Genomic DNA, 17,257 nt, shown 5'->3' with positions numbered 1-17,257 from the left:
CATTACATTGGGTGTCATCAGTGGTTACCTTCTGAGCTGGTTTCTGTTGGGTGGCAAAATGTTGCTGGATCGTACCAAGATTTTAAAATTCTTGCTCGAGTAAAATGTCAATTACTGATTTTCTTGGTTTGTTTTTCGTACAGTAGACTAGACTACAGAGGTTGTCTTTGAACTGTATGCAAATTGAAACTCCTGAAGATAACAAGAATATTTTATTGCTTAACATTTGATGTTAATGTGGTGAAAATTTGGCCTTCAGCCAGATTTAGAAACAAAACATCTTTACTCACCAAACATGCAAATCTTTAATCCTCCATCAGTCGTGCATGGATCTGACATCCCCTTGGTGTGTTTTAGGTTTAATATCTAACCAAGAGTTGTGCTCACATTCTTATCGCTTTAAAACATCTTACGTCATACCCTGATAAGTGTTTTCCTGGAGCGACAAAATGATGAGACTAATAAATAACTTCACTCAAGCTATTACAGTCAGCTGCAGTGTCACTTGGGGCTGATGGCCCAGTGCACCAAGTGATGTAACAGTCTGTCAGTGAATGGCTAAAGGGATTGCTTCAGTTCAGTAAGCTGCATTAGTAGAACTTTGTGTTGTGTACAGTATTTCCTTTTTGTATGCAATTCTTGCTGATTATTGAACATGGGTGTAAAGATACATGGCTTACAAAAACTGGGGGATTTGAATGAAGTCTACCCACTGACCATGAAGTTGATGAGGAGGATGGTAAAGAACGAGATGAATTGAATGACACTATTTATTTTATTGTTAAGGAGTCTGTGTAGTAGTTTGTTGTTGTTGTTATTATTATTATTATTATTATTATTATTATTATTATTATTATTATTATTATTATTATTATTATTAGATTACATAAATACGTATATAAGATCATTTCTTTTTATTCATCTTCACATAAAGATTTTAAAGATTTAAAACGTAGTGCTTTATACTCAAGTGTTATATAGCTCCACACGAACTTTTATCTTTATATCTTTTACATTACTTGTTATTCATCTGTGCATTGCTTTTATCTTGTACCTTTTGAACGATTGGCTGATGATGACCCAGGTCTAGAGTCGAAACCGGTACCATTTGTGATTGACTTGTGATGTAACCTCGCATTACTAAGTGTTATTGTATTGAATAGGTGGAACCGTATTATATTATTAATTTAATTGTAATCTCAGTTCAATACGGACCAAATATTAAATTCTTATATTTCAAGGTGTGGGAACACAAGGAGTGAGTTCAATATCTCTTTATAGATTTCTTCAAGGCATATGATTCAATCCATAGAGAAGGGCTGTGGAACATCATGATTGAGTTTGGCTTTCCCATAAAATTAATTAACATGTGCAAACTGTATATGGATGGTATTGTTAGTTGTGTTTCGCTCAAGGGCAGAAAATCAAGTTCCTTCCAGAATAAAACTGGTCTGAAACATGGGGATGCACTATCTCCTCTTCTATTCAACATTGCACTGGGGAAGATTATCAGGAAATTAGCTCTTGTACCTGCTGGCATCATATTGGGGAGACAGCATAAAGTCCTTGCATATGCAGATGATATTGTTCTTATTGGCTGCAGTGAATTAGAAATTAGGCAGTTATTTGTGGAACTTGAGGAAATGGCAGCAAAAATTGGCCTACGGGTAAATGATAAAAAGACACATTACATGGTTGTACAGAGACTGATTCATGAGAAGGTTGACAGATGCCTTTGAAGATTGGGAAATATATGTATTTAAAAGAGTAGAGGAATTTAAATTCCTTGGTGTATTAATCGATGAGCAAAACCAAAGGCAACAGGAACACCAAACTAGAATTAAGAATTGCATATAAGGCATTATACTCTATGAGCCCTGTATTAGGTTCCAAGTTTTTAACAAGGAGTGCAAAAAGGATTATCTACAATATATTCATTCGACCAGTACTTCTGTACGGTTCCCAGACATGGAGTATAACCAAGAAAGAGCAGCAGCAGTTGCTAGTCTTTGAGAATAAAGTTTATAGAAAAATATTTGGCCCATTGTTCAATACTATCTCTCAAAGCTGGCAGAAAAGATCTAATTATGAGATTTACATCCTCTCTTAACAACACGCTATAATGGGTGTGATAGAATCCAACAGACCGCACTGGGCTGGTCATGTACCGAGGATGCAGCATAACAGAGCACCACTAGATCTATACAAGGGATCTCTTAATGGGAAAAGACCTTCAGGAAGACCCCAAAGCACCTGGAAGAAGGAGATCAACAAGGTATGCTGGACCTTTCAAATTGATAACTGGGAAGAGCGGGCTCAAAATCGAAAGGGATGGAAGAGGATTGTGAGATCGGTGCAGGAACTTCACGTCCCTCAGAAGCCTACGGAGTGAGAGTGTATTATTATTATTATTATTATTATTATTATTATTATTATTATTATTATTATTATTATTATTACTGTATTATTATTATTACTGTATTATTATTAGGCAGGTGACCTACAAATTAATGATTCTACAATCAAGAAAAGACCGCGGTTGAGGGAAACACTTGGCTGAGGAACTTACGGGATTGGAAAGGACTAGATTCGAGTAGACTGATGAGGATAGCCCAACATAGTGCAGACTTCACTGTGATTGTGGCCAGCCTTCAGTGATGGAAAAGGTACTACAGGAAGAAGACAAACAATTAATCAAATCAACTACTGTCTCTGTAGATTTATTTTCAGGCAAGATGCTAAAAACTGGATGAAGGAACCAGGCAGTTATATGGATATGGCCCCATAATATTCTGACAAAACTAGCTGAGGTTGTGGGGACTGCTGAGAATGCCAGCATAGAACTTAATTGTGAGAGGCTTTCCTTTAGTGATACTGTATTAGAGTTTATGGTAGATAATACAAACAATTACATAGACAGTGTGAAAGAGAAATTTGATTGTGAGCGAGATAGCAGATTGACAGATGTTATTGAAATGAAAGCATTCTTTGGTTTATTATACCTTGCAGGAGAATTTAGTGGATATCAAAACATTCATGACTACTGGACATTAGCTGACCTTGGTATCATTATGTTTAGAATGACATTGTGTAAAAAACAATTTCAATTCCTAATCAGATGTATTCATTTTGACAAAACTCCAAGAGCAGAGCAACGAAAGACAGATAAGTTGGCAGCTGTGAGAGAAATGTTGACATTTTTTGTAATGTTTTCAGACACATTATTCTCTCATTCAAAATGTTACTGTCGGCGAACATCTTTCAGCTTTTCGTGGCTGCTGTGGATTTCATCAGTACTTACAATCAAAGGCAAGCAAAAACAGTATCAAGATATTTTGTTTGTGTGAGGTAAAACTGTTTGACACTTCTAGCATAGAAATATATCGTGGAGAGCAACCTGAAGGACCCTATCAAAAAAAGCAACTCTGAAGATGTAGTTTTATTAAAGCGTACAGAACCAATTTATCATACAGGAAGGAACATTGTGGCAGGTTGAAGTTATAAGAGACTTGGTTGAAAGAAAACTGTCTCTCATAGGGACAGTGTGAAAAAACAAGAGGGAACTGCCAGTCATTTTTACTTCTCCCAAAGCCCATCAGCAATGTGATAGCATCTTTGGTTTTGTGAAAAATGATCCTTGTTTCTTGTGTTACAAAAATAAGGTAGAACTATGAAGGTTCTTTCAAATCTACATGTACCGTCAAATGAGGTGTCAGACAGGGTGGGCAAGAAACCTTAGGTATTATAATGACACAAAATCCAGGAGTTGATGTTGATAAATTGAATGCTATGTATGATGTGGATAGATCGGCAAGAAGGTGGCTAATGGTAATCTTTTTCCACATCCAAATTTTTGCAGATATGAACTCAAGAATTATCTTCCTTGAAAAAACGAACATAGATACTTCGACAGACATTATATACCCTTTTGAAGAGAAATCCACCTTTGCAATACAATTTCTCCTCAAAAAGATCTATAACACTTGTTTAAGGATGACAGTATGGGTTAAAAAATGAAATTAATTTCATGTATAGGCATGAGTATCTCGAAACATTGGCTTGTAGTTTACTTTTGGAGCAGCTGCAAAGGAGAGCACTAATATAAAGTCTTCCAAATAAAATTAAATGTCTGTTGGAAAAATGCAAACTTAAAGGGCTATTAGAAGGTAGTTTGGAAGATGTTTCAGAGCTCAGCAGCAAGAAGAGGAAAAGATGTTAACCGTGCTACAGGTAGATAAAGAAGAAATGCCGTAGCAAATATGCTGTGAAAAGTGCAAAACCTACTTATGTCCGAACAAATGTGCAAAAATTATTTGCAAGAAATGTCTTCTCATGGAAGGGGAAGCGTCGGTGACTCTGAATAAATTAAGAGTACGTCTTAACTGTGGAAAAAATAAGAAGTCTGCTGAAGATTTCTACTCAGAAAAAATATAAGAAATTATGATAGTCTTTGATATTGAAAAATGTTGTTAAGATATTATCAACTCTTAATTTCAATTTAAATAATCATTGTAATGCTTCTTATATACATGTGTAAAATATGAAAATAATGAACAATATCTTCAGAAGCAACAGCATGGGGCTCATCAGATCCAGCGTAACTATTGGTGTTCCGCAAACCTGCGTGCCTGACAGAGAGTTAACAGAACTCTTGGTAATAGCTGTGAGACTGAATAAAACTGTATTTGAGTTACAATGGAATGGTGGCAACAATCTATTGGGAGAGTATTAGGTGGAACGTGTGTATCTTCGTGGAGACAAATTCTAGTAATGACGTAAAAATGAAATAAATGTAGTAAGGAGGGGGTAGCATACGGTGAAATAGTTAATCAGTTGTACTTAGTGATATTTAATCCATCGTGTTCATGTATGAAAAAAAAATGAAGAATCAAAGGCACTGCTATTAGGTTATCTGTGACTTTCTCATCTTTAAGCATATGAACACAACCTTTTACTTGAAAAGAAAAAATAATATAAGAACATTAGCATCATCTTCCTGATTAAAAGACTTCAAGACTCACCATTGTCTCATATACTCCTAACAAGGGCATAGAAAGGGATAGATAAGTATATTTAAAGTGTAGACATGATAATCTTTTGAGATTTTGCCATGTCAGAGAGAAATTCTTAACATTTTGTAAGAGAAACATGTATGTCCATGACTAAGACTTCTCTAACTAACTCGTACCACTTTTCAAATTCCGTGGTAGAGCCGGGAATCGAACCCGTCTGATAATAAGGTCGTGAAAACATGAATCTATATATCTCAAAATATTTCAAGTGGAGCGAGTTTTGCAATTTGTAATGTGCTCTATACCATTTGATTTTTCAGGCTATCATATTAATATTTTCAGAAATAAATGCATTGAAAATCCACAGCCTGTTTCCGATCACTTGACCGGGTCAGGAATGGAATGAATGAAGCCCCCATCTAGCTGCGAGGATAAGATATGTGCCGGCTGCCAAAGCCTGTCGCACTCCTCTGGGGCAATGATAAGTGACTGACAGATGAAATGAAATGTTAATGGAGAGTGTTGCTGGAATGAAAGATGACAGGAAAAAAACGAAAAACCTGACCTCCATCCGCTTTGTCCAGCACAAATCTCACATGGAGTGACTAGGATTTGAACCACGGTATCCACCGGTGAGAGGCCGGTGCGCTGCCGCCTGAGTCATGGAAGCTTCAAATAAATGCATTATTCTGCCAGAATTTTGTAAACAATTTTTCATACTTCAGTTGGAATATCTGATAATAAGAAAACATGTTAATTAGTATTGTAATAACAATTACATTTTATTTTAAGCTTCATTTCAGAAAAATAACTTTCATATTGGATGACTTCATGATTGTGGTTAAAAACTATTTGTGAATTTTAAATAATGGAACTTCCTCTAAATACCTAATTAATCACTAGATATGTTCATAAATATATAACATCTTTCCTCAGTAAAGCTGTTATGTGAAGGGAGAGGAAACATTGGCCAGTGCTATAGAGATCTGACTACTCTGGCTCCTTGAGGTAGGACTGACACTAACCAGATGGCCTGTCCCCTCAGGGTCAGGTTGTTGTGGTGGTGCTCCAGTTTACTGCCAGGAGTCAGTGTGGTTGCTTGTGTGGTAGGCCCTCTACTTAATGAAGGACATTGGAAATTTGTATCTTTTAGTTATAAAATTAATTTTAGTCGTGTTTGGCCTTCCTACTGAGTGATATTGTGTCCTTACTTACGTTGCTTGAGAAATCTTACTGGCATTGAAAGATACATGCACAAACTACAGTCAGATATTCTTGTAAGTAATAATTATGTTACTAGTAATTTTCATATTGGAATGTGGATCTTCATAAAGTGAGGTGTTTTCCACTTTCATTATAAGAGGATAAGAAGAATGAGAAGTAAAATTAAAAAAGAGTCAAGAGTGTTTCAGAGTAAATATCTGAAATATGAAATGAAGTTGATTTGAAAAGAAGAAATATAAAGAAGTACATTGAATGTTCCTTAGGCTCCTGGATTTGTTTCAGTGTGCATGTTATAGTTTTGTAGTGAAGAGATGAGATATAATAGGCTTTAACTATCAGTCATGTTGTTGACACAGGCAGTCTGGGCCTCATAAGATGAAATTTTATTTTCATGTGAAATTCAAGGTGATTGTAGGAATTTGGCTTTGTTAAGAAGGAACACTAGACATTATATTAAACCAAACCTAGTCAAGTGCAAGGAATGATGATTATGATGATGATGATTTGTTGTGTCTTTAATGTCCTTCCAGTTGCTATAGATTTTAAGGAAACCTAGTGTTAGAATGCCAGAAGTGAATATCAGGATTTGAAGTATAAAAATGCTGATGATATAAATAAATACCGTATATTGATTAATTAAACAATACATCAGTTCATTAATTTTATATTTGTGGGTGATAATCTTGAAGGTCAGGGTGTGTTTTTACTTACTGTAGCATTAATCATAGCTTCTACTGACCTATAGTATATTCTGGGTTGATCAATTGCTCCTGGGACCTAGGAACCAGTGGAGCGTAACACTCTTTTTATTCTGTGGGAAACAAGAATAGTATGGTATGTGATACATGTCCACTGGCCTTCACTGTCAGAATGGGCTGATGAATGAGATTTCTTCCTGTACATAGTAACTAATTTGGATAGTTGGCAAGTCTATCAAGAACTGGCTAGAAAGCAGAGGACAGGTCTACTGCTAGAAGTGAAACTGAGGTTTTCGCTTTTGAAAGTCAGTACCTACCATACACACATCAGAACTTGTACTAGGTTGGGTTAGTGATCACCAAAATGCTGCATTGTAGGTTTTACCTATATCATTTAATAAAAATATCATTCAGATTTCTGAATTCTTTCAAAAATGTTTGGCATTCTTGTTAACATATGTTGGGCGCTTGCCCTTCTCAGCAGATCTACCAAACGGACCAGAGTGTGAGTAGCTACAGCTCCAACCCCTCCACCCCTGTGAGTTCGCCACCGCCATTGACGGGAGATCGGGGAGGACAAGTCTGGCCTGCGAGCAATGCGGGTGCCCACACGAATTCTCCAACCTCACCACCCTTCGCTACCGACCGTACGATACACATGGTGAGGATTGTTATTTGATCTTGTTATTGAAACAGTTTTTATCTACTTGCATTTGGTACTTGATTATGGTAGTTCTTTATGGTATGATTGAGAAGTGTGTTAAGAAGAAAACCATACTTTCCAGTGTCTACTCAGTTAAGTGTAACTTAAAAGCTCTTCAGTCCAGTGAACACACAGGTGAAATATAAATATTATACTACAATATACCTGTAAAAAACATTAGAAAAGAAAGTGTGTATATTTTTATCCCTTGTCTAATAATGTTTTTTACAGGTATGTTTTAGTATAATCTCTATATTTAATCTATCCGCCTCTGTGGTGTAGTGGTTAGTGTGATTAGCTGCCACCCACGGAGACCAGGGTTCGATTCCCGGCTCTGCCACGGAATTTGAAAAGTGGTACGAGAGCTGGAAGAGGGTCCACTCAGCCTCGGGAGGTCAACTGAGTAGAGGTGCATTCGATTCCCACCTCAGCCATCTCGGAAGTGGTTTTCCGTGGTTTCCCACTTCTCCTCCAGGAAAATGCCGGGATGGTACCTAACTTAAGGCCACGGCCGCTTCCTTCCCTCTTCCTTGCCTGTCCCTTCCAATCTTCCCATCCCTCCACAAGGCCCCTGTTCAGCATAGCAGGTGAGGCCACCTGGGCGATGTACTGGTCCTCCTCCCCAGTTTTATCCCCCGACCTAAAGTCTCGCACTCTAGGACACTGCCCTTGTGGCAGTCGAGGTGGGATCCCTCGCTGAGTCCGAGGGAAAAACCGACCCTGGAGGGTAAACAGATTAAGAAGAAGATCTATATTTAAACTGTGTGTTCGACAAACTGAATAACTTTTAAGTTACATTTAAGTATGAAATATAAAACTGCTTTTTAAATTTGTTAAGTATTTTCATTTTAAACTGGAAATATGCAGTATTAGGTAAAAGATTAGCCTTTTGTGAACAACTTCAATGAATACAATAGAGTAAAATAATATATTATTATTGGTCCACCTTTTCAATACAAAATGAAAATTACATAGGGACTAGTTTCGACCTAGTAATAGGTCATCATCAGCCTAAAGTAAGTCAAAGATTGAAGAAAACATAAACAATGTAAACACAAGTACAGTCTCTTTAAAGGTACGTACCAAGTGGGAAGTTGAGTAGAGATATATGAAAAATAATAACTCATCCAAATTGACGAAGCACTGAGCGGAATTTATGTAAAGTTCGGTGCGCCGTATATTATAAAAGACCACTGTGCACTAAATGATGCAATAAAGAAGAATAGTAGGTTGAATGCTGGCTTCTTCTTAGCTGTTGTATAATCGAAGAAATTTACGTCGTGTTTTATAAGGTATTGATAGACGTCAAAATACATGGATGTTGGAAGGCTCTTCAGTTTTTTTTGAACATGGCAATAGTTGCGTGTGGAGGCTTAGGAAACCAGAGAAGCGTTATATTATTTTCTCAAAGGCAACTAAAAAGATTTCGACCTTCGCCTCACATTGCTAAGACCCAAATTAAAACGAACAAAATTTGGCTAAAAGAAGAAATTAAATTCCTATACAAGAAAAAAATCTTTCTTAAATCATAGATTATATGAAACTCACCTCGTAGCTGCAAATTCACTTTCAAGTGTTCAATGGAATTTATTTCAATCTCTAATTGATAATAGACTTTTCAACATATTAGCTAAGAAACAGAAAACCTTAGATAAGAAACTTAGTATACTAAAAGGTTCTAAATCTAATAACACCCTTGCTACTAATAATAGAAATTCCTCTAGCACAACGATTCAATTTCATCCACCAATTATTAATTTATCCAATGTTCCTCTGAATGATGACGATAATTCAATTTTAGCCAAAGGTCCTAATCATAATTGGCCTAATCTTAATAAACTTGACAGCTCTACTACTATGATCTTAGAATCTGAACTAGCCATCAGTAAATTACCTCTCGAAAAACAGGATGAAGTTAGGTTCGAAGTTAAACGTAAAATTAACGACATTCTTAACTCAAGTACGAACTCCAACATCCCTAGCGACATTAAAGAATCATTCATTGATCAAAAGCGATTACGCGCTCTCAAAAAGAAGATTTCTGATAATAATCTTATTGTCACTAAGGCCGATAAAGGCAATACCACTGTTATAATGGAAAGAAACAATTATATTAATAAGACTAAAGAATTCTTTTCTGATAGTTCGTTCACTGTTGTTAAAAAAGACCCTACTCAAAAAATCCAACGCCTTCTTAAACAAACTCTTAAAAATACTTCGTTCCTTTTAACTGAACAAGAAAAAACTAAATTTATTAGCATGAATCCAAGTCTTCCAACCGCTAAAGCCCTTCCTAAGATACACAAACCCGGCATCCCTATCCGCCCGATCATCAATTACAGACCAAGTCCTCTTTATAATGCTTCTCAATTCATTCAAAAGTTTCTAAGAAGATATTATCATTTTTTGTCTAAAAAATCTATTAAAAATACTACAGAATTGATTGAGAATCTTAATAACTTTCATATCCAACCTAACCATTCCCTTCACTCTTTTGACGTTCCTGAAATTGGTTTTAAACAATAACTATTTCACTTTCGATGGTATTATCTACCAGCAGGAAGGTTTGGCCATGGGATCGCCGGCTTCGGGCATCCTAGCTGAAATCTACTTAGATTTTTTAGAACATACTAAAATTGATAATAATAATAACTTCATTAATATTCTTTTTTGGGCTAGATATGTTGATGATACTTTGGTTATTCTAGATGAAAGCACAACAGACGCAGCTTCTACTCTTATCAGCCTTAATAATATCGACCCACACATAAAATTTACGCTCGAATCTGAATCTGAACAAAGAATAAATTTTTTAGACTTAACCATCATTAGGCATCTATATTCCTTAAAATTCAACATCTTCAGAAAGCCTACCCAAACATCTTCCACTATTCATCAAGTTTCCTATCATCCACAAATCCATAAAAGAGCTGCTTATAATAGTATGGTTCATCGAGCCTATACGGTCCCAATGTCAGAATGTGATCTTAAAAAAGAATTGAACAATATCCGTATGATCGCAAAACTCAATGGTTACAATAGTTCTTTCATTGAAAGTATTATCAATAAATACAAACATCGTCCTTTAACCACTCTGAAAAAAGAAAAACCAAAAATTTCTTCATTTTCTACCTTCACGTTCAATAAAGATATTTACAAGGTCACTAACGTTTTTAAAAAACATGATGTTAAAATCTCCTTCAAAACCAACAATAATAACGCTAATGTCTTACACAACTCATCATCTATTAATAGAACTGACCCTTTTTCAAAATCTGGTGTATATAGGTTCAAATGCAACAGCTGCAATTCTTCTTATATCGGACAAACAGGAAGAAACTTTAAAATACGATACCTTGAACATGTCAATGCCCAAAAACACAATAAATTTTCTGCAGTTGGTCAGCACATGAATGATTGTAATCATAAATTTACTGACATTAAACAAGATATGACAATTCTCAAAATTATGAATAAAGGACCCCTCCTTAACATAACAGAGAATTGCTTTATAAATTTAGACCAATATTTCAATCCCAATTTTAATCTCAATGACATTTCCGAAAAATCAAACATTCTTTTTGACCTGCTAATTCAACTTTTCAGACAATCAAAATCTAATATTAAAGGTCCGATTGTTCATTCTATTTTTAGCACTTTTCTTAATCATTCTGCCATATTCCCACATCCCTCAGCCCCACCTTAAAAAAAAAAAAAAAATTCTCAGACCTTTATTTTCCTTCCTTCACCTCAAAAAAAAAAAAATCCTTTGATCCTTACCTACCTTCGTTTCTCTCTTCAGCTAAATAAATAAAAAAATCCTTTGATCCTTACCTACCTTCGTTTCTCTCTTCAGATAAAAAAAATAAATAAAAAAAATAAAAAATTCCGTTGATCCTTACCTACCTCCGTTTCACTCTTCAGCTAAAAAAAAAAAACTCAGACCTTTATTTTCCTTCCTTCACCTCAAAAAAAAAAAAAAATTTCCTTTGATCCTTACCTACCTCCGTTTCTCTCTTCAGCTAAAAAATAAAATATAAAAAATAATAAAAAATAAAAAAAATTATATATTCTTCTCCTGCCTTCATTTTTCTTCCCTCACCTCCTCAAAATTTCCTTTGATCCTTTCCTACCTCCGTTTCTCTCTTCAGCTCATCACATCACGCTTGAGTTTTCCTTTTGACATATTTAAAAAAAAAAAAAAATCTTACTGTCTTTTATTCAGAATCAAATTTATGGTCCGCATTGAACTGCGAATTTATTTCCACCTTTATTTAACTCCATATATGTTGCTCCACCTCGTGAAACATCCATCGTCCTTCAAGATTCCAGAAGCAGAAGAGCTTTCTCCTAGCATCATACTTCGCATCGTCTATTAATTCTGGTTTATGAACATCTTGAGAAGACTATGTTACGATTCTTTATTTTCAATCGATCTCTGAATGAACAACATTATCGCTTAAGAACCAAGTTTTTTCGATTTCCATTTCCACAATTTATACAACGCACGGGACTTTTTTAAGGATCTCTATTTTTTAACATAATATAACGCTTCTCTGGTTTCCTAAGCCTCCACACGCAACTATTGCCATGTTCAAAAAAAACTGAAGAGCCTTCCAACATCCATGTATTTTGACGTCTATCAATACCTTATAAAACACGACGTAAATTTCTTCGATTATACAACAGCTAAGAAGAAGCCAGCATTCAACCTACTATTCTTCTTTATTGCATCATTTAGTGCACAGTGGTCTTTTATAATATACGGCGCACCGAACTTTACATAAATTCCGCTCAGTGCTTCGTCAATTTGGATGAGTTATTATTTTTCATATATCTCTACTCAACTTCCCACTTGGTATGTACCTTTAAAGAGACTGTACTTGTGTTTACATTGTTTATGTTTTCTTCGATCTTTGACTTACTTTAGGCTGATGATGACCTATTACTAGGTCGAAACTAGTCCCTATGTAATTTTCATTTTGTATTGAAAAGGTGGACCAATAATAATATATTATTTTACTCTATTGTAATCACAGTTCAATACGGATCTATCATTATGAAACTTATTTCTTTTAATAACTTCAATGAAGTCTGAAATATTCATAAAGTAAAGACTGAAATATTCATAAAGTAAAGACGAATTATTTTGTGAGGATAATGTCCTTGTCCTTGGCTTTGATCATGAATAAAGGCTGATTCTGGAGAAGCTACATTTCTATGGTGGTGGAAGAAGAGAAATGTGCAATATTACCATAACCATAGTTTAGTAGTTAGCGCAATAGGTTTTCTGCTTTTGTTTTGGAGGGGGGGGCCATGGGTTAGATTCTGGTCATAGATTTGAGACTGGTTTGAGAATCTGGAAGTGTTGTGGACTTGGTCTCAGGAACACAGTTGAGAATAGAAGTGGGTTAAAATTTCACTTAGGCCATCTTTGACATGGTTTTCTGTAGTTTTCCTACTATTAACTAATGTTTAGCACTATAATGATATGTAACTAAAGTCTGCTTCCTTCACAATCTTAGCCCTAAATAATTAGAAATACATACGGTGTACTGGTAATGACACCTGTTCTCCCCACTTACGTTTTCACATAGCTGCAGCATTCACTATATTGACTTTTTTCATTGTCTCTTGCCCATTTCCTTCCTGTGTCAGATTTTCTCAAACTGAAGTTTCACTTTTCTCATAAACAGATGAACTTTTAGATATAATGTTAGTTGTGGGTGTCTACAAGGTTTATATCCACATGGAAGGAGAATTATATTTTGATAATGATTATAATGAAGTGGCAGGGAGGGATTCATTGAGATGGAAATGAAGTAATCATTTCCATAATTAGAACTTGAAAGTAGGTGCAATGAGCACAATATGAACATTTCCTTTTATCCTCCTTTTCTAAGATTCTGTATTACTGTCTGGAAAAGTTTCCCTGCTGCTGACCTAGCTTTCTGGATTATTACCAAAATCTTCCCATGACTTCTTCATGGAAACTATTTGTTTCGTTCTGTTTCTTTCATCTGTATGCAATTCTCTGTCTGGATCAGTCCTTGTTTGGAGCCATTTCTGATACACCTTCCTTTTATTTTTAAGAACTGCCCTCACCCTCTCCTTCCATTTAGCAGTTTGCATTTTCTCATCTTTACATCAGTTGTTCCTAGGTATTTCCTTGCTTTTTCTGCTACAGCATCCCTGTATGCCAACCCATTGTCTTCCTATATCCTGACCCTGCTTGCTTTTCTTTAATCATATCCATGTACTTTTGTCTAATTTCTTCGTCCTGTCTGCAGACAGATTTCATTTTCTCTAGTCTAGGCATAGAGATACTTAGTTCCCTACAGATCAGGTAGTGGTCTGTATCATCGATAAATTTCTGGAATATCTGCACATTCCTAACAGATTTCCTGAATTCATACTCAGTTTTGATATAGTCTTACCATGGATCTGGTGCCCCTACCCTCCCATGTGGAGTGGTTTGAATGTTTTTCTAAATGCCAATCCCATACTGCCAGAGAAGTCCAGTAAATGCCTGCCATTCCTATTAGCTTCTTCTTCCCCACATTTACTTATGACCTTCTTATATAATTCAATTCTATTTCCAACTCTCGCATTGAAATCACCCATTAGCACTATCCTGTCGTCGCTATTGACCCTGACTATGATGTCACACAGTGCTTCATAGAACTTGTCAATTTCATCCTTATCTGCATCCTCACATGGTCAGTAGACTTATGACAATTCTCAGCCTAATTCCTCCAACTGCTAATTTTACCCACATCATTCACTCATTTACTTGCCTAACAGAAATCGTGTTACATGTAATAGTAATCCTAATGAACAGTCCTTCCCTACATTCTGCCCTTCCCTTGTTTTGACACCCATTAAGATTACTTTGTAATCTCTTCCCCATTATCTCCCCTTACCCAAATATCATCAACTCCTAATATATCCAGATGCATCCTCTCTTTTGACTCAGCCATGTCTTTCTTTCTTTCTTTCTTTCTTTCTTTCTTTCTTTCTTTCATAAGCCCCATTAATATTCAAATTCCATTTTTTCACCAAGCTGTTTCCAAGGAGTCCCTCACCTGTCATATTGAAGTTAGACTATGCTTAAAATGTTCTGAATGTGCTCGGTAAATATTCTGTGAAGCAGAATGCTGCCTTACTTACACATAATCTCAGTGAGAATCTCTCCTCTAATGGATTAGGGGCAACTGGTAGATTGTATAGTCCTAGCCACCTAAGCATAAAGAGGGCCACGACTTGGAATGTGTCAGAGATGCCCACTCCTATTCCATAGGAACTGGTGTCCCAACACTCAGGACTACTTCCTGGGCCTCTCAGCCATTGTTCATGGTTCACAAACTAGGATGTGACTTGAGTAATCCACACCACGAACCACAGTATTATCAATCTGAATTTAAATTTGAGGTGATAGAATGAGCGAGGTCAAAACATTACGTGAATGGAATGGCCGTGTTTTGAGAGCCATCTTGTTCACAAATATTAGATCACACTGAAGTACAGGGTTATTTGTTTTGTGTTTATCAGTATTTGTTTGTTATCAAAATTAGCTACAGAAAGTATTTATGTATTAACAAAATTAGAACCATAATATATGGAATGTCTGGCTGAGTAGAATGAGGTAAGATTTCTTTTGTATAGAATGTGTTTATGCATCAAGCACTTGTTTTTGCACTGTGAAGTTCCTGTTTTCCAGGAGTACACATTTTGTGTGGTAGTTAGCTTGTTGTCGTATGAAAAATGTTTGTTTAGCAGTATATAATTTATGTACATTTAAATTTTTAAGTTTATTCTTGTTATTGTTTATATTGCACTGTTCTCACAGCTCTATTTTGTGGGAAAACACTTGATCAGAGTTACATATTTGTGTTCTTTGTTTTAATGAAGGTGATTGAATACTGAAATATTACTTATGTTTTGCAATAGTGCTGAGTCTGCTTGGTCTGTGTTCTTAAAAATCTGCAAGTATTTGGAGTTTTATAATATTACAGAGAATTTTTTCTCTTATCCTATGAATACATAGTTTCCGTAGTTATATTTGCTCTGTCACTTGGTCCTGATGTGAAGCACCTGTTTTAAAAATGCTTCCTGTTATATTTTATTGATATTTCAAGTGAGGAATTTAATATTATTCCAATTTCTGTTCCATCTTTCATTTCAAAAACAAATATCTTTATTTATGTTGTCGAAGAGATTATTCTTGACGTTATTTTTTTATTCCTTTTGGGGTAGCACGTGATGTTGCTCCTATCAGTTTAGTTAAATTTCTGTGGTTGACTTCCTCAGTTTTACCACCATTTTGTCTTCCATGTGGCTTTCATATTGATTAAACAGTATTCTTCTCGTATAATGGTATAACTTTGACCAAAAATAACTGACTTAGGAATTTTGCAGTCCTTTTATGGTAGATAAGATGATAACATGCTTGATCACATAAACTGGAAGAATTCACATAATTGTTCCCGAGGTATTCGATTCCTATTCTCTTCGTGTGTATGTGGATTTTATAACATGGGAAGACCCTTTATTAGTCTGTCAGGTATTGCTTTTTCTGGACTTGGTCTTACAGTAGGTCTATCAGGACATCTGAATTAAGAAAGCTTTTGATCTTCTTTATATTAATCTGTCTGTTGCTTGTAATTGATTCTATTCTATTCTATTCATTTGGCAATGTATAATCGATAATGATGAAGAGGGTTGCTTGGATATTTACTATACATATCAGTCAGAATTAGTATACCATACTTTTGTTACAAAGGTTGTTCTTCAAGTACTTTTACCATTTTTACCCTTTGCTGCAATTTGAGTTGACATTTAAATTCTTTCAATATACTTTAGTTGATCATACATGGTTGACTGCACCACAGTTCACTTGATGTACTGGGTTGTTTAGTGTTGGGATGATCATTTGAGTCCAACCTCTGCAGATCTTTCCAGAGCAATTGCTCCTTTAATGGAAAGAGGGGTCATCTCTTTAGCATCATCTGCTCATTGTGAAAATGAATGAAAATCCACAGCCTTTTTCCAGTCATACGACCTGGTCAGGAATGGAATGAATGAAGCCCCCATCTAGCGACGAGGATAGGAATTGTGCCTGCTGCTGAAGCCTGTCGCACTCCTCTGGGGCAATGATTAATGACTGACAGATGAAATGAAATGGTATTGGAGAGTTGCTGAAATGAATGATGACAGGGAAAACCAGAGTACCCGGAGAAAAACCTGTCTCGCCTCCGCTTTGTCCAGCACAAATCTCAAGTGGATTGGCCGGGATTTGAACCACGGAACCCAGCGGTGAGAGGCCGGCGTGTTGCCGCCTGAGCCACAGAGGCTCTATCTACTTCTTGTAAATATTTTTAATTTCTTCCATTGCTAGTAAAGATATAGTTCTGTGAAGTTGATTTCTACTTTTTGTAGTGCTTGTTGATATTAGAGAATTGCTTTGCTGCTTCCCCAGAAAAGCATAGGAAAAAATCATCATAATCTGCAGTTACCCAGGTGCAGTATGCAAGTGCTGTCCTCTTGCCTCTGTCACTCCAGACCTCATTCCTTCTTACTTCATCTGATCAAGCCACTTCTTGCTTCAACCACAGTTTCCA

At 35.9% G+C, this 17,257-nt stretch overlaps 1 protein-coding gene across 1 annotated transcript in view; it reads left to right on the top strand.

Annotated features, from left to right (window-relative positions):
• LOC136874379 (transcription factor 12) overlaps positions 1 to 17,257 on the top strand; it is a 94,276-nt gene that overhangs the window by 22,425 nt on the left and 54,594 nt on the right. Inside the window, exon 5 of the mRNA XM_068227777.1 lies at positions 7,419 to 7,595. Coding sequence (XP_068083878.1) covers positions 7,419 to 7,595 — 177 coding nt within the window. The remainder of the gene's footprint in view (positions 1 to 7,418; positions 7,596 to 17,257) is intronic.

The sequence above is a fragment of the Anabrus simplex genome, chromosome 5 (genome assembly GCF_040414725.1).
Source record: "Anabrus simplex isolate iqAnaSimp1 chromosome 5, ASM4041472v1, whole genome shotgun sequence".
NCBI classification, from domain to species: domain Eukaryota; kingdom Metazoa; phylum Arthropoda; class Insecta; order Orthoptera; family Tettigoniidae; genus Anabrus; species Anabrus simplex.
Note: the sequence above shows the minus strand (reverse complement) of the source record. Positions and strands in the feature narration are given on the sequence as shown.